Source organism: Puma concolor, chromosome D1 (assembly GCF_028749965.1).
Source record: "Puma concolor isolate L17-30 chromosome D1, mPumCon1.1.hap2, whole genome shotgun sequence".
Classification (NCBI taxonomy): Eukaryota; Metazoa; Chordata; class Mammalia; order Carnivora; family Felidae; genus Puma; species Puma concolor.
In genome coordinates this window covers 94731251-94751708 of record NC_141676.1, presented here as the reverse complement: position 1 = coordinate 94751708, position 20458 = coordinate 94731251, and the positions used below count along the sequence as shown (strand labels likewise).

General features: G+C 42.8%; 2 protein-coding genes across 4 annotated transcripts in view; both read left to right on the top strand.

The window, feature by feature from the left end:
* CCDC15 (coiled-coil domain containing 15) overlaps positions 1 to 9003 on the top strand; it is a 96645-nt gene extending 87642 nt beyond the window's left edge. Inside the window, exon 17 of the mRNA XM_025928968.2 lies at positions 8790 to 9003. The gene's annotated coding sequence lies outside the window, so the exon portion shown is untranslated. The remainder of the gene's footprint in view (positions 1 to 8789) is intronic.
* Positions 9004 to 18123: 9120 nt separating this feature from the next.
* SLC37A2 (solute carrier family 37 member 2) overlaps positions 18124 to 20458 on the top strand; it is a 25600-nt gene continuing 23265 nt past the window's right edge. Inside the window, exon 1 of one of the 3 annotated variants that reach the window (XM_086678776.1) lies at positions 18124 to 18211. Coding sequence is in view for 2 of the 3 variants with exons in the window: in XM_086678775.1 (XP_086534901.1) it covers positions 18695 to 18753 (59 nt within the window). In the remaining variant the exon portion in view is untranslated. Of the gene's footprint in view, positions 18212 to 18277; positions 18754 to 20458 lie in introns of those variants that run through there. The other 2 variants (XM_086678775.1, XM_025928049.2) reach the window with 2 other exon arrangements.

The following is a 20458-nucleotide window of genomic DNA, read 5'->3' as shown; positions in this document are numbered from 1 at the left end:
TGCCACACAGAAGTTTTTAATTTTGATGAACTCAAATTCATCTAAACTTTTTCTTTTGTTTCTTTAACCGATACCTAATCCAAGGTCACAAAGATTTATTCCTGTGTGTTCTAATAAGAGTTTTATCGTTTTAGTTCTTACATTTAGGTCTGTGATCTACTGTTTTTCTTTTTATAAGTTTCTTTATTTTGATAGAGGGAGTGAGCGGGGGAGAGGCAGAGAGAGAGGGCAAGAGAGAATTTCAAGCAGCCTCCACACTGTCAGCATGGAGCCCGATGGCAGGGCTTGGACTCAGAAACCATGAGATCGTGACTTGAGCTGAAACCAAGGGTTAGATGTTCAACCAACTGAGCCACCTAGGCGCCCCAGTCTGTGATCTATTTTGAGTTAATTTTTGTGTAGGTGTTAGACCTGGGTCCAACTTCACTTTTTTGAACGAGGATATCCAGTTGTCCTAGCTCCATTTGTTCAAAAAAATTATCATTTGTGCTGTTGAATTGATATGACATTCTTGTCAAAAATTAGTGGACCATTAAGGTAGGGGTTTATTTCTGAACTGAGTTCTATTCCATTAATCTATATGTTTATCGTTATATCAGTACAATCTGTCTTGATTAATGTAGCTTTCTAGTATGTTATGAAGTTGGGAAGTGGAAGTCTTCCAACTTTGTTCTTCTTTTTCAAGATTGGTTTGCTATTCTGAGTCGCTTGCATTTTTCATATGAATTTTAAGATTACCTCCTGCAAAAAAAGCTAGCTGAGATTTTTTTTAATAGGGATTGCATTGAATCTATAGGTCACTTTTGGAGCAATTACCTTGTGATTCATGAACACAAGATATCTTTACATTCATTTAAGTCTTTTTTAACTTCTTTCAACAATGTTCTGTAGTTTTTAGGGCATAAAATTTGTACTTACTTTGTTAAATTTATTCCAAAGTATCTTATTCTTTTTGATGCTATTTTCAATAGAATTATTTTCTTAATTTTATTTGCAGATTGTTCATTGCAAGTGTATAGTAATGTAATTGATTTTTTGTATATTATTCTTGTGTTCTGCAACCTTCCTGAACTCTTTTTTACTTTTAGTAGTTTTGGGGGGGTTTCTTGGGATTTTTTAATATATAAGATCTTCTCATTTGCAAACAGAGATAGTTTTGCTTTTTTCCTCTCTGATCTGGATGCCTTTTATTTCTTTTTCTTGCCTAATTGCCCTGGGTAGAACATCCAATACCATGTTGAATAGGAATGATGAGTGGACATCCTTGTCTTGTTTCTAATCTTAGGGGGAAAACATTTGGTCTTTCATCATTATGTGTGATGTTTGCTGTGAGTTTTAATAAAAGCTTTTAATAAAGGGTCCCTGAATTCCCTTTATTAGTTTGAGGAAGTTACCTTTTGTTACTAGTTTGTTGAGTGTTTTTATCCTGAAAAAGTATTTAATTTTGTGAAATGTTTTTCTGCATCTACTAGGATTATTGTGTGTTTTTTGTCTTTTTTTTTTCTACTTAATAAAATGTATTATAATAATTGGTTTTCAGATGTCAGACCAACCTTTTACTTCTAGGATAAGTTGTATTAGTTCTTACCTATTTGGTCTTGTACTACAAGGTTTTTGCTTGTTCATTCTATTTTCCTTTTTTTTTTTTTTTTTTTAGTTTGGTTATCTGAGATAGGTGAATTGACGTGTCCGACACCAAGTTCACAGTGAAATGATAATGGGATTAAATCTTGCATAGGATTAAGCAACTTTCCAGTCTTCTTCCTCTAGGTTCAGTCTATGAACATAAATCTCCCCTGAGCAGGAATATGTTTTTGTGTTGTAATTTGGCCATATATAAACAGCGTTAATGATTTATTTCTGTGGGGTTAGAGAATGCTGGGATAGCTAGCAGCTACCAAGGAGGAAGCCTGAGTCTCATAACCCTTACTGATGGTAGGTTGGCAAATCCTGTTTAAATTGGATGAATGCACTTTGAAAAGAAGCTTGGAATCTAAGAGTTTGCTAATTTATAAGTTTGTGAACTCATGGTTGGATGGACAAATTCTACAAGGTTTCTAAATGAGAAGGACCTATAAAAATGAAGAGACCTGGATGTAAGAAGTGAGCCTAAGTGAGATAGATTTTGATTTCTGGGAGGGGAGGGGGGGTATTAAGTTTGGACCCACTAATTCAAATAGGGTAGGTAGCAGACATTTCAAATAAACAACTGAGTAAGAATGAACTTTCTTAGATAATTATTTCTTTATTCTCCTCAAATTTCTTCTAGGTTTTCCCTCATACTTACCAGGTGGTGACAATGCTTCCTGTATCTCTGGAAAAACAAGCTGTCAAAGGGAGGTTCCCCAAGTTCCCACCATCCTACCTACCTACCTGCCTACCTACCTGTGTATCTTAGTTCTTAATATGGATAAACTTTTATTCTATCTTAGGCCTGCTCTGACTTGTGGCTAGATCCAGTTCCCTTCCACCTACTTAAGGAAACAATGCCTCAGCATTTCTCTGCCTTGTCTTCTGCATCATAATTTCCTCCTCACTCCTAGTCTTCCTATCAGTATATAAAGCTGCTGTGATTTCTTCCGTCTTTAAAACCAACCACAGAGAAGAAAACCTATCTTTCTTCGCCCTGCCTTCACCTTTACCTACCACCAGCCTTCTCTGCTTCTCTTCCTGACAAAACTCCTTGAGTTGTCTCTACCTCCTCCTCCTGTTCTCACATTCTTTCTTGAATGCATTATAGCAAGACATTTGCCTTCATCTCTCCAATGAAGATGCTTTTTTCAGAGTCACCAATGACTTCCATATTGTTAAATCCAGTGGTCATTCATTCTCATACTTCCTCTTGACCTTTCAACAGAATTAAACATTTTTTTTTGAAGTTTCTTATCACCTGGCTTCTACAACACCAAAGCTTTTGATTTTTCTTCCAACTCAACTGGTTATTTCTTCTTCATTTCTTTTTGCTGTGTTTTCCTCATCTTTGAATATTAGGGTGTCACAGGGCTCAGTCCCTGGACTTCTTTTTTACTTACACTTACTCTTCTGGTGATCTCTTTTAGTCTGATGGGTTTTTAAAAAGTTTTTTTTTTAATGTTTATTTATTTTTGAGAGAGAGAGACCGAGCACGAGCAGGGGAAGGGCAGAGAGAGGGGACACAGAATCGGAAGCAGGCTCCAGGCTCTGAGCTGTCAGCACAGAGCCCGACAAGGGGCTCAAACCCACGAGCTGTGAGATCATGACCTGAGCCGAAGTTGGACGCTCAACCGACCGAGCCATCCAGGCACCCTAGTCTGATGTTTTTTGTTTTTTGTTTTTAATTTACATTTATTTATTTTTGATAGAGAGAGACAGAGCACAAGTGGGGGAGGGGCAGAGATAGCAGGAGACACAGAATCGGAAGCAGGCTCCAGGCTCCGAGCTGTCAGCACAGAGCCTGATGCAGGGCTCGAACTCACAAACCGCAAGATCATGACCCGAGCCGAAGTCGGACGCTTAACCAACCGAGCCACCCAGGCGCCCCTGATGGTTTTAAATGTTATCTACATACTCCCAAATTTATATTCTGGTCCAGACCTCTCACTGAAATCAAACTGTTAACAACTCCAACTGCTTACTTGACATTTCCACATCGTTGGCCTCCCTCAAATTTGCTCTTTCTACAATCTTTCCCATGTCAATTCCCATGTCCCATCTATTTATTGAGGCTGAGAAACTTGAAGAAATCATTGCCTTCTGTCTTCATCTCATTTTCATCCTTCATCACTTCCTCAGCAAATTGTGTCAACTCTACCTTCAAAATGTATCTCCCGTTCATGTTCCTTATCCTGCCAGATGTCTGGTCCAAACCACCAGCATATCTCTCATGGATTACTGTAAGAGTTTCCTAAGTAATATCTCTGCCTGTACTTTGTATACTTTCTCAGTACAGCAACCAAACTTAACACATCCAATAACCAACCTTCTGGTCTCCACCTTTTACACACACATATGCATACCCCCTAACGACAACAAAAAAAATCTGTTCCTTCAGTCTTCTCCATCTCAGCAAATGACGGCTCCATCTTTTTAGCCAAGAAAAAAAGAAGAAGAAGAAGAAGAAGAAGAAGAAGAAAAGAAGAAGAAGAAGAGAGTCAACCTTTACTTGTGTCTTTCTTATGCAACTTCTTGTTGGCTCTACCTTGAAAATGTATGCAGTATACAACTACTTCTCAGTATCTGCCCCACTGCATCCCTGATCTGAGTCATCATCATTCCTGAATTATTGTGACCGTCTCCTAGTTGGTTATCTTGTTTCTATATTTGCCCCTTCCAGACTGTTCTTAGTACCACAACCAGAGCAGTCCTTTCAGAAAAAGTAAGATTGTGTCACTCCTCTGCTCACAGTTCCCTTTGGCTATTCAGGAAATTTCAGCCACAGTCCTTATTATGTCATACAAGGCCGTAAAAAATCTGGTCCTAATCCCTTTTGAGTCTTTATCTCCAACTGCTCTTTGTTTTTGCACATTCTGCTCATCTTTGTATTCCTTAGGACAGTCTAGGGGCACTTTTGCTTTAGGGCTTTTTAATTTGCTGTTTGCTCTGCATGGAGACACTTCTCCCTCAGGTAATATTTGGCTAACTTCCTTACCTCCTTTAAGTCTTTATTCAAATGTATCCTCTTAAAGGGCCTTCTGGACCCTTGGCCATCTTATTTTTTATTTTTTTTTAAATGTTTATTTATTTGTTCTTGAGAGAGAGAGAGAGAGAGAGAGAGAGAGAGAGAGAGAGACTCTCAAGCAGGCTCTGCACTGTCTGTGTGGAGCTGGACTCAGGGCTCGAACTCACGAACCGTGAGATCATGACCTGAGCTATAATCAAGAGTTGGATGCTTAACCAACTGAGCCACTTAGGCACCCTTGACCATCTTATTTTAAAATCAACCCTCCTGACCACCTCCACACCCAGGTATTCCTTATCCCCTTTCTCTGCTTTACCTTTCTTCATAATACTTCTTTCTGCATGACATACTATATATTTTACTTAATGTTTATTTTCTCTCTCTCCCTGCTGGATTGTATACTCCACAAAGACAGGGATTTTTGCTTATTCAATGGTTCATCCCCGGTTCTTAAGACTATGCCTGTCACATAATGGGCTCTCAGTAAATGTTTGTAAAATGAATGAACATTTTTGTCCTTTAAAAATTCCAAGTATTTCTACATGATTAGTAGTTTTACCTAATGTTTTTGATCTTTACCCAAAAGGTCTTTGGACATCATTTTATTTTGTATTTTATTTTCTCATTGCTACTGTAATTTGGGACAAATAATTTAATTTCTCTGGACTATAGTATTCTCTTTTATAAAATAAGAGAGTTATACTAAGTGACCTTTAATCTCCCCTGTAGCGCTAGCATTGTATGGACTTATTAATTATGTTTTATACTTTTGGCCTCACTCTCAAGGTGTCCATTTCATTTGCTCTTCATGCTGAGGTTGCACTAGTGTAGGTTTTACTCGTGGACAGTGAGGCGAGGGTAGGGCAGGTTCGTTCTCCTCCACTCCGACTCCACCACCGACCTTGTCAGAGTAGATGCAGATTCGATAGGTCCCAGTGGACTAGGAGGGCAGAGCAGGTGGAAGAAGAGCAAGAAAGTACGGGTATAGGTGCAGCAAGAGGAGCACAATCCCGCTGTGCTGCTCCCAAGACAGGAACTTTATTGGTTCACAGCATCCAGGCCAAGCGATGGAACACATATATGATGGAGGCCACTTCAGGAATATGGTAGTAGCGGAGGATAGTCATGTACTAGTTTTCCGGCAGTGAAAAACTGGTGCATGATACATTTTCCTAGGCGGTCTAACCAAAACAGCTTGCTCCAGTTGCTTTGGTTTTAGTAAACTCTGTTCTCCCTCTTGCACGGTTGTAGTATACTGCTTTAGTACATAACTTAATTGTCTAGGCCTCGCCCTTACCTAGTTAGCCCTTTTTTGATAGTAGGAATGAGATTGGCAGCAACTTTATGGACTACTCACTGGGCGCAGAGGCTAGAAACTGCTGCTTTCATCTCTTCTAACCACTTAAAGTGTGATAAAGGGGGTATCTGGTATTACTTTACCATGTTTACTTAGGTTATGATTTTGGAGGCAAAATATTTCTTTTCATTTCCCACTAGGTGTAGTGAACATAATTTGTTTTGTGTCCCATCTTGGTGGGGCATTTCTCCATGCTTCTCTGAAAAAAAGATTTGGGAGATTGGAAATATTATTGAGGAAGATAAAGGAAATGCTCTCCTGGCATGCTAGGCCCATTCTGACAGGCAAACAACTTTGAATATGTTGACTTAGATTTTTATTTATTTATTTATGTATTTATGTATTTATTTATTATGGTTTTTTTTAATTATGTTTATTTATTTTTGAGAGAGAGACAGAATGCAAGTGGGGGGAGGGGCAGAGAGAGTGAGAGACACAGAATCCAAAGCAGGCTCCAGGCTCTGAGCACAGAGCCAGACGCAGGCTTGAACTCACAGACCATGAGATCATGACCTGAGCCAAAGTTGGACACTTAACCAACTGAGCCACCCAGGCGCCCCAAAGTTTTAAAGCTGTTTTAAGGTGGAAATGAATAGTCCATGTCTGGTCTTGCTCTCACTGACCACTATTAGAGGGGTATGCCAAGGAGAAGTCAAATGGATTCCTTTTGAGTAAGGCAGTTTGGTATTGTACCATATAAGTTGTCATCCCTTTTGTGCCCCACGATGAGATAGATCACCCTTGGTAGAAATTTTCACTCAATTCTTGGCTTAGGTTCTTTGCAACTGCCTATCCCCCCACCAGATATCTACAGCAGTCATTAGTGGATGAAACTGTTAGACATTTCCATCATCTGAACCCACTAATTCATCCTCACATCTCTAAGAGTAAGAGAAGCAGACATTGTGCCTCTTGGTATGATGCAATACAAAACATACAGTGCCTTCTGTGAAGTATTTGTGCCCCGCAAAAGTTGAAACTGAATATGATCAAGCCTGTGAGCTTTTCTCATCTGGGTTCTGGGAGGAAATTGAGTCCTACTGTCCTATGGAATCTACTGTATATAATAAAGTAACCTCTCTCCTATTCACTTAGAATGGCACCACGCACCATCCTGGGAAGAATTGAGAAAATAGCCACTCAAATTGTTCTCTGTTTAGATGGTTTAGATGAAGACAATATGTAAAGAGAAGGGTGGTGAGGATTCTATTTACAGGAAATAGAAGGAAACAAATTATACAGAAATCCAAAGGATGAGTCATTCTAAAGTAAACTGACAATTTCTTCAACAAGTTAATGGCTTGAATTTAAAAAACGGGGAGATGGTTCTAGATTAAGACAGACTTCTAGAGATAACAACCACCAAATATAATGTATGGACTTTGGATCCTGATGTGAAAAAAAGCAATCTGTCTTTGAAGCAGGCAAGAGAATTTGAAGAGTCTTAAGTTTGGTAGATATGATGAAGTATTATATGAAAATATCTATGCAGATATGGATACTGAAGTATATCGGGAAGAAATGAAATTATGCTTGAGATTAATTCAACAAAATGAGACAACAGAGATAAAGTAAGTGTGGCAAAAGTTTGATGATAACGAATCTAGACCATGGGTATGTCAGGGTCTCGTGTTATTCAGTCTGTTTTTGTGTATGTTTGAATTTTCTTAAAAACAATTGAGTTTAAAAACGTTGGTCCTGAAATAACCTCGTTAGCATTATAAGTGTCCTCCTCGCTCTCTCTGCTCCCCCTCCCCATAAATAATAGAAGGTTTAGGTATGAAAGTAGTATCCCTTAGTTGTGGGACTTCTGACCTAGTTGTTATTATCTGTTATTATTGGAACCTAGAGGCTGCAGCATTTTGTGGCCTTTCTATAAGAAGGGGTGATTAAATAGAAATAGGTTCATTCCAGCAGGTGGGAGTTCTCTAATACAGCTCACACCCTGAATCATCAGATAGGCACCCAGTCACCTGGTTTTAATAATCTGATGAATTCCCAGGCATATAAAAGTTCAGAAGATCAGGGATGAAAGACCATGGAGAACATCAGGGTAGAAATGACAAAAAGAATGAATTGGCGATTGTAAAAGAACATACGGACATCCAATTTGACCTTTTAATGCCTAAGAGAAAAAGTTTTCTAAATGTTATGACATTTATGTTTGATTTGCATTTATTTTATTTATTGTTCCTTCTTACACTGAGCTTTTTTACCACTAAAGCCAGATTTTTTTTTTAAGGCAGAGAGAATCAAGGAAAGAGGGTTTGCCTCATTGCCAGATGGATGGGTGTGTTATGTAAATTGAAAATTAGCATATCTTCTTTATTGCTTAACCAGAAATGAGATGATGCCTACGTACATTTTAATTCCTCCTGCTCAAAACTTGAGGTAACCCTCATCCAACAGGATCTTATCACCTTATCAAGATTGGGTTATGGTTCAGCTAGAGGAAGGAGGTGTCTTAACCTGCTTTCCTAGGTGGGCACTGTGTTTTTTGTAAGGAGTTCAAAGCAATTGCCATAGAGCTGACCAACCCATCTTTTTCTGTCACTCATCAGTACTTTATATCTACACATCAAACTTGACTGTCATACAGCTCTGTCCTTGAGGGTTCAGAGTCAGGGAGTCTTCAGGTATCTCATTTGCAAATATCTTTTCCCATTCTATAAGTTGCCTGTTAGTTCTGTTGGTTGTTTTCTTCACTGTGCAAAAGCTTTTTATTTTGAGGAGGTCCCAATAGTTCATTTTTGCTTTTGTTTCCCTTGTCTCCAGAGAGATGTCAAGTGAGAAGTTGCTGCGATCAAGGTCAAAGAGGTTGCTGCCTGTTTTCTCCTGTAGGATTTTGGTGATCTCCTGTCAACATTTGGGTAGAATCTCCAAACATGCTGTCATATTTGACTTTTAAAATACCTGTTAATTACCTGAACTGTTTATTTATTTTTATTTTTTTAATTTAATTTTTTATTTTTTAAATTTTACATCCAAATTAGTTAGCGTATAGTGCAACAATGATTTCAGGAGTAGATTCCTTAGTGCCCCTTATCCATTTAGCCCATCCCCCCTCCCACAATCCCTCCAGCAATCCTCTGTTTGTTCTCCATATTTATGAGTCTCTTCTGTTTTGTCCCCCTCCCTGTTTTTATATTATTTTTGTTTCCCTTCCCTTATGTTCATCTGTTTTGTCTCTTAAAGTCCTCATGTGATTGAAGTCATATCATACTTCCTTTCTCTGACTGACTAATTTCACTTAGCATCATACCCTCCAGTTCCATCCATGTAGTTGCAAATGGCAAGATTTCATTCTTTTTGATTGCCGAGTAATACTCCATTGTATATATAAACCACATCTTCTTTATCCATTCATCCGTCGATGGACATTTGGGCTCTTTCCATACTTTGGCTATTGTTGATAGTGCTGCTATAAACACGGGGGTGCATGTGTCCCTTCGAAACAGCACACCTGTATCCCGTGGATAAATGCCTAGTAGTGCAATTGCTGGGTCGTAGGTTACCTGAACTGTTTAGTTTATCTGTTTTCAACCTGACTGGATTTTTTTAATTTGAGGTGTGTGTGTGTGTCTTCATTTGGTGCAATAAATAGACAGGGACTTGATAAGGCAACACACAAAGACTTGAAAGAAACTGATGAATTTTCTGTTTTTTGTGTTTTATTTGTTTTTTTATTCTTGAGAGGCCTGGGAATGTTCCCCTCTCTCTGACTGAAACTCTGTCATTATAAACTTGGAAGAACCTGTCCAAGTTCATTGGTAGGAAGGGGTAAACCAGGTTTAGAAACAGCGATCAGTAAATAGAAATTATTAGAGCCCATTTTGACATACGGTGAATATCTAGATGACATTGATTCTAAGAAGGGAAGACTTGGGACAGAGAATAAGAGCCTCTCAGAAGGTAGGTCTAGGATTAGGACTCTTTGTCCCAGGAATTTCAGTCTTGGACTTGATTCCTGCATCTTGCAGCCAGTCCTTCATGTATTTTACAAGGCATACCACTATTATACTAGGAGCCAAGGATCTGAGGGCCGTACTCAAGGGTTTTGTGGAGAAATTCTAGGGTGAAAAGATTGCTGGGCCAAAGGAGATATAAGAGAGTTTTTCCAGACCTTGGTTGCCATAGACATCTAGGGGTGGCAGGAATATCTTCAGATTTTATTGGGTGGCACTGGTTTGTTTATTCAGACCTTTTAAAAACTTGCTAGTAAAACTCTTCCCTTGAAGACCTTCCAATCCTTGCCTGTGAAAAGTATGGTTCTTTGAAGTCACATGCTTCTGATTTCGAAACCAAATTTCCAATTTTTATTTGTCCAACCTGTTCTCCCTGTTTCATTCCTCTTGCCTCACAGCATTAAAATGTGTTCCCACTTGTAGACCCAAGAGAACAGCAGTGTAAGGTGGGGAGGCAGTTCCACACTTATCCCAGGTGCTAAGAGGGAGTTTGATTTTACATATGGAGAAGTCCTCAGGGAGAGATGCTGTCTCATCTTTCCACCACCATCACTGTGTAAATCAGGCATGCCAGTTCTCCATAAGCTTAAATTTCCTCGTCTGAGGAGATTATCTCCTAGCCATCCAGTGGTGCAGAGGAAGGTGTCAGATAAGAACTAGGAACTGGGGTGGTACCTGGATGGCTCAGTCGGTTTAAGCGTCCAACTTTGGTTGAGGTCATGATCTCACGGTCGGTGAGTTCGAGCCAAGCGTCGGACTCTGTGCGGACAGCTTGGAGCCTGGAGCCTGCTTCCGATTCTGTGTCTCCCTCTCTCTCTGCCACTCCCCCATTCACACACTCCCTCTCTCTCTCAAAAATAAGTAAACATTAAAAATATTAAAAAAAAAAAAAAAGAACTAAGAACTTGGAATCTAAGGAACAGTACCGAAATCTTGCTTGATGTTAACCTGAGTCATATGGACAGCTCATCCTGCTACTTATAGCATATTCTCAAAAGAGGAAATTTATATTTAAAAGGTAAATTTCTTTTTTTTTTTTTTCCATCTCTTGTTTCTAGAATTAGCAAGCTGAGAACTACTGGAAGGAACTTAAAAGTTGATGAACAGCTGCCTCCCCCTCCGACCCCCCAACACTTGTCTGGTTACAAAACTTTTAAAAAATAATTACAGATATACAGGAAGTTGTAAAAGTAGTTCAGATAGGTTCTATGTAGGCTTCACCTGGTTTCCCCCAATGGTTATATTTTATGTAACTATAGTATAATATCAAAACCAGAAAGTTGACATTGGTACAATATGTATGTATAGTTTTATGTGTGCCATTTCCACCTGTGTAGATTTGTGTCAATACCACCACAGTCAAGATGCAAAATTATTCCATCACCACAAAGATCTCCTCTTACTACCCCTGTAGTCACACTCGCACACCCCTCCCGTTTACCACCATCTCTAACCCCCGGCTACCACTAATCCATTTCCATCTCCATAATTTTGTCATTTCGAGAACATTAGATAAGTGGAATCATACAGCAAGTGGTCATTTGAGATTAATTTTTTTTCTCTCAGCTTAATGACACCAAGATCCATCCAAGTTGCTGTGTGTACCAATAGCTTGTTCCCTTTATTGTTGAATTGTGTCCCGTGGTATGGGGACCACAGTTTGTTTAACCCCTCATTCATTGAGGGACATTTTGGTTGTTTCTAGTATTTTGCCATTACAGATAAGGCTGCTGTGACATTTGTGTACAGGTTTGTGTGGACAGAAGATTTCACTTATCTGAGATAAATGCCCAGAGTATCACTAATGGACTGTATGGTAAGTGAATGTTTAGTTTTTTAAGAAAGGGATAGCATGCAGTTGGGTTCTGGTTTTAATACTTTTTGTCAGGTGGGTGGTTGAAATCCAGCTTTCTTCTTGGCCTCCATTGATACCCTTTGGTGGGGGTTGGGGAAGGACACCTCATTACTGCTTGGTTAGTGGGAGTTCTGGCTCTCTACTGACATCACCCTGCCTGGGATCGGGAGGGTGCCTCCTTACTGATCCCCACATGTCCTCCACTAACACCATGGTGTTAGGGGCTAGGTGCTCATTACCACTGGAAGCTGGTGAAAGTTCTGGCCTCCCATTTGTAGTTTCCTTACACCACCCTGACTGTGGGGCTGGGGGGATACCTCGTTACAGCCAGGCCCAAATGGATGTTGAGGCTCCCTGCTTTGCCTTTGCTGGTAGGAGTGGGAAGGGGCTGCGATGTTTTCTGTGGTGTTTGGTGGGAGTAGGGTGGCTATTGCTAGACTACCCCCATCTGGATCCTTTAACTAGATATAGCTGGCTTTTCTTTTTTTCTTTTTCTTTGTGCTGTTGGCTCTTCCAGATGGCTGGCTTCTCCAACATCCAGTTCAGATAGATGAAGCAAAAAGCAAACACAGACAAATCACTGCTGTGTCTCTCCTCAGATCTTTTCCTAGCTCATCCAGAGTCATGTATATGTTGCTATATATATATAATGCCCAGGGTTTTCAGCATTTAGTGAGAGTAGGGAGAATTGAGTCTATTCCATCTTGATCCAGAACGAGAAATCTCACAAAGAGCTTTCAAGTGGCCATTTCTCCTCTAAGGACATAAATCCGATCATGTCTCAACCCTCCTTAAAAACCTCCTCATTGGGGCGCCTGGGTGGCGCAGTCGGTTAAGCGTCCGACTTCAGCCAGGTCACGATCTCGCCGTCCGTGAGTTCGAGCCCTGCGTCAGGCTCTGGGCTGATGGCTCAGAGCCTGGAGCCTGTTTCCGATTCTGTGTCTCCCTCTCTCTCTGCCCCTCCCCCGTTCATGCTCTGTCTCTCTCTGTCCCAAAAATAATAAACGTTGAAAAAAAAAAATTAAAAAAAAAAACAAAACAAAAAAAAACCTCCTCATCATATCCTGTCCAAAGGCTAAAATCCCAAGCCCTTAACATGGACTTTCAAGGCTCTTCAGTATCTTACAACCAGGTATAACAGTCCTAACTTCTGCAGCTCCACACTTTGGACATGCCACCCTCCAGCTACATGGATTTCACATGCACCACTTAAATATATCTATCTTGCTTTTTTGTGCTTCCTTGTTGAGCACACACTAGTGCCTGTGCACTCTGCTGCTCCTGTCTCCTCTTCTCTACTTGGCAGTCACCTAGCTGTACTTCAGTTCTGCTTCTTGTATTACCTGCTGTGAAGCCTTTCAAGACTTTCCCAGTTATCTGACCCTTTCTCAGTGCCACCATAGCAGAATGAACATAATCCTACAAGCTATTTCTTATTTGAACTGATTTGTTCTACTGGAGCTCTTTGAGGTGGAATTGTGTCTCTATCCATCTCTGTCCCATTCAACTGTAAATCCTTTGAGGGTAGGGGCAGTACCTGTCCTATTTATCAATGTATCTCTAGCAGAGTGCTGTGCCTGGCACATAGTTGACACTTAACAAGTGTTTATTAAATGAATAGATGAGTGACTTGTTACTTCCAGATACCAGAGCAGCCAAAAATTGTCCTCAGCTTGCATGACTAGGCTGCCTGAGGCCACCTCACTTTTGTCATTACCATATATTTTTTTTATTTCTGCACACATACCCCCCCCAAAAATGACTTTGGGAGACTAATGATTTAACTGCTTCCTCAATCTGCTCCTCCCTTTCCTGCTTTTAGGTCACGCTCATATATATTTGCTGCCATCACTGGTTGACCATTTGAGAGCAGGGCCGCCTCCTTGTTCAGCTGACAGTAGTCTCCTTTAAAGACCATTCTTCTGGCCAGTATGAACCATCCATCAGTCCTGCCTTGAAGAGACTGAAGCCCTTACTTTTGATCATTTATATCAAGGCTAGAACTTTCTTGGCCAAACCCTTCCAGAACATTGTCTTTTCAATGAAACAAAATCTTTTGGGGTACATGGTCACTTTGCTTGTCTCTATCTTTTGACTGTGTTGGCTGGAAGAATTTATTTATTTATTTATTTGTTTGTTTGTTTGTTTAATTTATTTTGAGAGATAGAGCAGAGGAGGGGCAGAGAGAGAGACGGAGAGAGAGAATCCCAGGCAGTCTCTGTGCTGTCAGCATGGAGCCCAATATGGGGCTCGAACTCATGAGATCACGACCTGAGCCCAAACCAAGAGTCAGACACTTAACTGACTGAGCCCCCCAGGCCCCCCAGTGTTTATTTATTTTTGAGAGAGAGAGAGAGAGAGAGACAAAGCATGAGTCGGGGAGGGGCAGAGAGAGAGGAAGACACAGAATCTGAAGCAGGGTCCAGGCTCTGAGCTGTCGGCACAGAGCCTGACACGGGGCTCAAACTCATCAACCAGGAGATCATGACCTGAGCTGAAGTCGGACGCTTAACCGACTGAGCCACCCAGGCGCCCCAGCTAGAAGATATTTAATTGCAGTTCTTTTTAGTGAAATGTCAGCATCTGACATATTTGAAATAATAATAGCTTCTTTCATTTTTTTATGACACTTTACTCAACCCATACATCCATCCTTGTCAACCTCAAATTATTCAACATATGTTATCATGATGCTTACAATAACTTCACTGAGTAAAGTCATATATACACAGATACCCATATACATACACATGCACACACAAACACATATACACACATAGGATATTAAGGATTTACAAGTCAAACGTATTTGCTATACTCATTGGTGGTTTTTAAGGACTCCAATCTTGACCCCTATGTTTTATTCTCATTTGTAGTGACCATTGGTGTCTGTCCATTGTAGGCAATATCTCATGCACATATAATAATCAGTGCTCCACTTACCAAACCTACTTAATCTGGCCAGGCACTTTTTATATGCAGAATTTTTAAAGTTTATTTATTTTGGGAGAGAGAAACAGAGCACACAAGCAGGGGAGGGGCTGAGAAAGAGAGAGAGAGAGTATCTCAAGCAGGTTCCACACTGTCAGTACAGAGCCCAATGTGGGGCTCAAACTCACAAACTGTGAGATCATGACCTTAATGGAAATCAAAAGTCAGATGCTCAACTGACTGAGCCACCCAGGTTCTCTTATGTGCACAATTTTTAATTCTTACAGCCACCCTTCAGAGTAGATATTATGACCCACATTTCACAGCTGAAAGAACTGAGGTTCAGAGAAGTAGTAATATCTTAGGATCGACTCTGTCTCAAAGCCTATGTTGTTTTCACTACAATACTCAGCATCTTAATAAAAAGGCCTAATATGAACTTGAATCTTTATTATTTTTTTTAATGTTTATTTCTGAGAGAGAGAGATAGAGAGACAGCGTGGGGGTGGTGGGCAGAGAGAGAGGGAGACAGAGAATCCCAAGCAGGCTCTGCAGCTAGCTGTCAGTGCAGAGCCCGATGTGGGGCTTGAACTCACCAACTGAGATCATGACCGAGCCAAAACCAAGAGTCTGACGCTTACCTGACTGAGTCACCCAGGCACCCTGAAATTGATTCTTTAAAAGGTTGGATAATCTCTATGTCCCCTAATATCCCAACTCCTACCCCATTAATCAAGGGTCTGGGTCTTGATTCTATCAAGAAATTTCACAATAATTATCATAAAAAATGATGCCACTTTCTGTTTAGTAAGACAAAAGTGGGGAGGAGGGCAGTGAGAATAACACTTGTATGTGTGTGGTTGGATTTTGGAGTTCTGTTGCCTAATGGCTTATTCTCATGGCACTTCTCATAGGCTTCCTCCAGCCTTTGGGTCTCCGGGTCCCTTAGAAAAAAACAGGGAGGATGCTGTTGCCATATCTAAAAGGGCCAGTACAGCTTACTGGCTACCCAGAAAGTCCTGTGGGTGATCAGTGACACTCGCTAGCAGTAAGAACTGGCATTTGATGAACAAAAAGGCCATCTCCTGTCCTATAAGCGCATGATACTAAACCACAGCAAGCATTTTTTTTTAATGTTTATTTACCCTTGAGAGATAGAGAGAGACAAAGCGCTAGCAGGGGAGGGGCAGAGAGAGAGGGAAACACAGAATCCAAAGCAGGCTCCAGGCTTCGAGCTGTCAGCACAGAGCCTGACGTGGGGTCCAAATCCACGAACTGCGAGATCACAACCCCAGCTGAAGCCGGACGCCCAAGCAACCGAGCCACCCAGGTGCCCCTAAACCACAGTAAGCATTTTTGACAAATGATGGAGGACTATCCACAATAAGAACTAGATATCCTTTCCTTTAGTTTCAGATTCAGTAACTCATCCATTCCCTTCTTATTGCCATCAGATACTGCTGTCCGCACCCTGCAGGGTTTGAGGAGTGTGTAAGGGTGCCAGAGAACAGGAAGGTGAGTCAAGAGTGGAGAGCTTGTGTAGGTGAGTGAAAGGATTATCTGAGCCATAACATCCTCTTTGTCACTCCCCCAAGCTGCAGGAAACAAGGAGATTGTCCCGCTCACCCACAGGAGCAAGTAAGGGACATTGGTAAGAGTCTATTATTACCAAAGACATTACCAAGCTGCCATCCTGGCCCCTGAACAGGAGTATGTGGCTGGAACTCACAGGGAAGGAACTGGAACAAGGCAAAGACTATCTCAGGACTGGCCCTGCTCCCAGCTACTTGTTGGCACTCCGGGCACATTAGCCATACCACGACGAGGGCATATTAGTAATGTCTCTCTGAGAGCTCCAGCCCCAGGCAAGCATGGTCCGCTAAGAGGCACAAACACCATGTCTCCTGAGAGGCATGCGAAACGAGCAGTGATGAGAGTTATTACTTGTCTTCTTACTGTCTGAAATCAAAAGAGATGTTCCACACCACTGAAGACTGGGTGGCACCTCTGGAGCCATGGAGATGGTCCCCTCCATTCCTCAAGTGATGTCCATGTTCTCCTCCCGTATAGCATCGAGTAACTGAGCGGCTTCCTTGGCTCATTTGTATTTCAACTCTATCCTTCTCTTTAGTCCCTTAGGAACAAGTAGCTGTCTTCCTGGGGATATCAGCTCAGTATTCTAGTTTGTTTTCTACCCAACCTGCTTTCTTTCAGGCCTAATGTCTACTGGGTGTTGCTGACCCCAGAACTGGTCTGTCATACATTCTGAAACATCAGGTGTCTCCTGGGATTATACCAGGTAAACCAGAATGGATCCCAGATGGATAATGCCCATCTCACTGACTTGTGAGAATGAAATGAATGGACATCTAGGCATAGTGAGTGGTATAATCGGGGGTTAAGTTAGCTGCTGTTTGCTATGCTCTCCCGTTGGTGTTTCACCTCTCTGTACTGCACCTAATCTAGCATTGGCTCCTTCCGCCTCCTTTCCTCTTTTCTCTCCACCCCTTTACCTCCTGTCCTCTCCTTGTTGTCTTCATTTCTGCCACCAGACCTCAGCCTCTGACTGCCTGGCATCAACAGGGTTTCACAACTCTGCTTACCCTCTTTTTGCTTGATTCTAGGGCTGGGAACAGCCAGGCCCTTCATTCTGGGCCCTGACCTGTTTGGTGGAATTGTTGCCTTCTTTTGCTGACCTTGCGCGTAGGGTCTGGCCACCCCTAGGACTTGGGGGCAGTGCGGTGTTGGGGCTGAAGCCAATTTGCACAGACCCATTTCTATTTTATGCTCTATTAACAACTTTATTTTCCAAGTGAATGCTTCCTCTACCCCCCCACCCCCCCGTACAATTCACCTGTGGGCTTGTGTCCAAAGATCTCACAATATCTTCTTTAAAAAAGTTTTTTTAATGGTTTTTTAAATTTATTTTTGAGAGAGAGGGTGACAGTTGGGGAGCGTGAGGGGCAGAGAGAGAGGGACACACAGAATCCAAAGCAGGCTCAAGGCTCTGACCTGTCAGCACAGACCCACATGTGGGGCTCAAACCCACCAACCTGGAGATCATGGCCTGAGCCCAAGTCGGACCCTTAACCTACTGAGCCACCCAGGTGCCCCACAATGTCTTCTCTTTAGAGATGGAAACACCCTGGAAATCTTTAGGCTACCTGCAGAGCACTTTTAAGGCACAGAATTCTGTGCTCCTTCATTGCTGCCTGGCTGCTCGCCTCCAGAAGGGAGAGAAGGAATGGCTGCAAGATTGTCCCTGCAAGAGTGCGTGGAAGGCCAGTCCTTCTGGGGAAGGGGAATGCTAGAATCCTGCCTGGCTCAATACACAGCCTGGAACCTGAGTGGGACAGGAAGCCCCTGCCAGGCCTGGGAGATATATTTGGGCCAACATCATAGCTCCCTGAAAACCTCCTTTGCTCTGAGGGTGCGCCCCAACTCAGGTCAGTGTAATGCTGGGGACCACTGGGTGTCAGGTTTCCCAGCGTGCCTCAGTTTCCCGGTGTGTGTCGGGAGCCGCTCCTCGGGAGAGAAGGGCGCTTCAGGAACAGGCTGCGGGCGGACGGAAGGTCGCGTACAGCTGGCTAGTCTGGGCTCGCCGCTTTCGGTGCCCAGGAGGGAAGTGAGCAGAGAGTAAAAGGCCGACGGAGGAGCCCTTAGAATCTCTGAGGGCGGTCGGTCGCTAGCCTGGAGACTGAGCGGGAGAAAATGCAGGTGCCGGAGGAGGTTGGCCGGGCGGTTTGCGCGCCGCCCGACCCCGAGGGCCTTCAGGTGCAAGGGGGCGGGGGCTGCAGGCGTCCGGCCGCGGAGCCGGGGCGGGCCGAGCCGCGGGGCATTTAAACCCGGCAGTCTGCCAGCGAAGGACACACGCCCCGCGCCGTCCCCATCTTCGGCCACCCTCTCCGCTTCGGACACCGGCCGGCGCGATGCGGTCTGCCTTGGCCCCGGGTGTCTGGTTCCTCCGCGCCTTCTCCAGGGACAGCTGGTGAGCAGGGCCGGGGCAGGGGGAGCAGCTGCCTGCGTCCGGGGGCGCTCCGGGGCCAGCCTCACACCTGGCCTGGGCTGGCTTGCCGGGGAACGGAGGCCAGGGGGAGCTGGAGTTTTGAGTGGCCCTTTTGTTGTCTCCTACTCCTTGAATAACACAAAAGCCAGAACTCAGTGGTCCTGGGACCTCACCTGGGGGGAGGGGAGGGGGTCCAGGCCCCAAGAGACATACCAGGGGAGGGCATACCTCTCTGATCTCAGCCGCCCCTTAGCACCCCAACAATGAGTGCGGGGGCTTCCGCAGTAGCTTTCCTCCTGACCAAATAGGGGGAGGCTGTGGAGGCCACAACATGTTGGGGTGTGTGGTGGGTGGAGGGCCTTCAGCCCCCTCTTCATCAGAGGCCACCACTGGAGCGATTTGGGAGGTCTGCACCGTGTTTATTTTTAACATTGGGTTAGTTGCCATCATTTATAAATTGTAAAATTTGACATACCCAGATTCCTGGCTCCTCTGGAAAAACAGACGTCAGGCCTAAATTCTCAGATTATATTACTAGGGGTTGAGGAGTACTTTTCCAGAGCATGGGTGCTCTTAAGATGTCCGACTTATTCCAATTTTAGATGGAAAACCCTATATACCCAGCCCCCTCAGTCCTGGGCAAATTGGGATGGTTGATCACCCACAGTGCTTTGCAGTCGGTGGCCGCCCTCACTGGTGACAGCCCTCACCACTTCCAGCCTTTTTTGCTCATTTCCGTTATGTATTTGATTTTTCTTGAGTTTAGGACTGTGAAGAGATATTTTCAGAAAAAGATGAAAACATGACTCTGATAGGATATAAAAATGAACATGTGGTAAAGATTTTATTTTACTCATAATGAGGGCGCCAGAAGATGTTATGATCAGTTAAGAAAAAGTTCAGGAAGAGGGGAATAGGGAGTTAGTGTTTAACGGGCATGGAGTTTCGTCTTGGGAAGATGAGAAGTTCCGGGGATGGATGCTGGCGATGGTTGCACAACAATGTGAATGTACTTACTGCCACTGAACTGTTCACTTAAAAATAGTAAATTTCATGTGTTGTGCATTTTACCACAATTTGAAAAAAATCCAGGGGCACCAGCGTGGCTCAGTCGGTTAAGCGTCTGACTCTTGATTTCGGCTCAGGTCGTGATCTCACAGTGCGGTCTGTGAGTTTGAGCCCTGCATCGGGCTCTGAGATGACAGTGCAGAGCCCACTTGGGATTCTCTCTCCCTCTCTCTCTGCCCCTCCCGTGTGAGCGCTCTCTCTCTCTCTCTCTCAAAATAAAATAACCTTTAAAAAGAAGTATCCAAAGAGCATGCCCATTTATAAGTCAGGAATATTGAGGCAAAACTGGTTTTTCCACAGGTTGGGAGGGAGAAAAGGCTATTAATCTGAGACTGTCGTTTCATACACATAGTTTGTATGACTTATCAGTTACCTACCACTTCAAAGAATTATAGCCCAAAGTCAGTGAAAGGCTAGATAGAATTCAATAATTGGAGGGGTGTCCTCTAGATAATACACAGTTTTCCAGTGAAACATTTTTTTTCTACAGTCTCCCCTGCTTTGATCAAAAATAGTCTCAAAGATTATTCTTTTAAAAAAAATTTTTTTTTTATTCTTTATTTATTTTTGAGAGAGAGAGAGAGACAGAGTGCGAGCAGAGGAGGAACAGAGAGAGAGG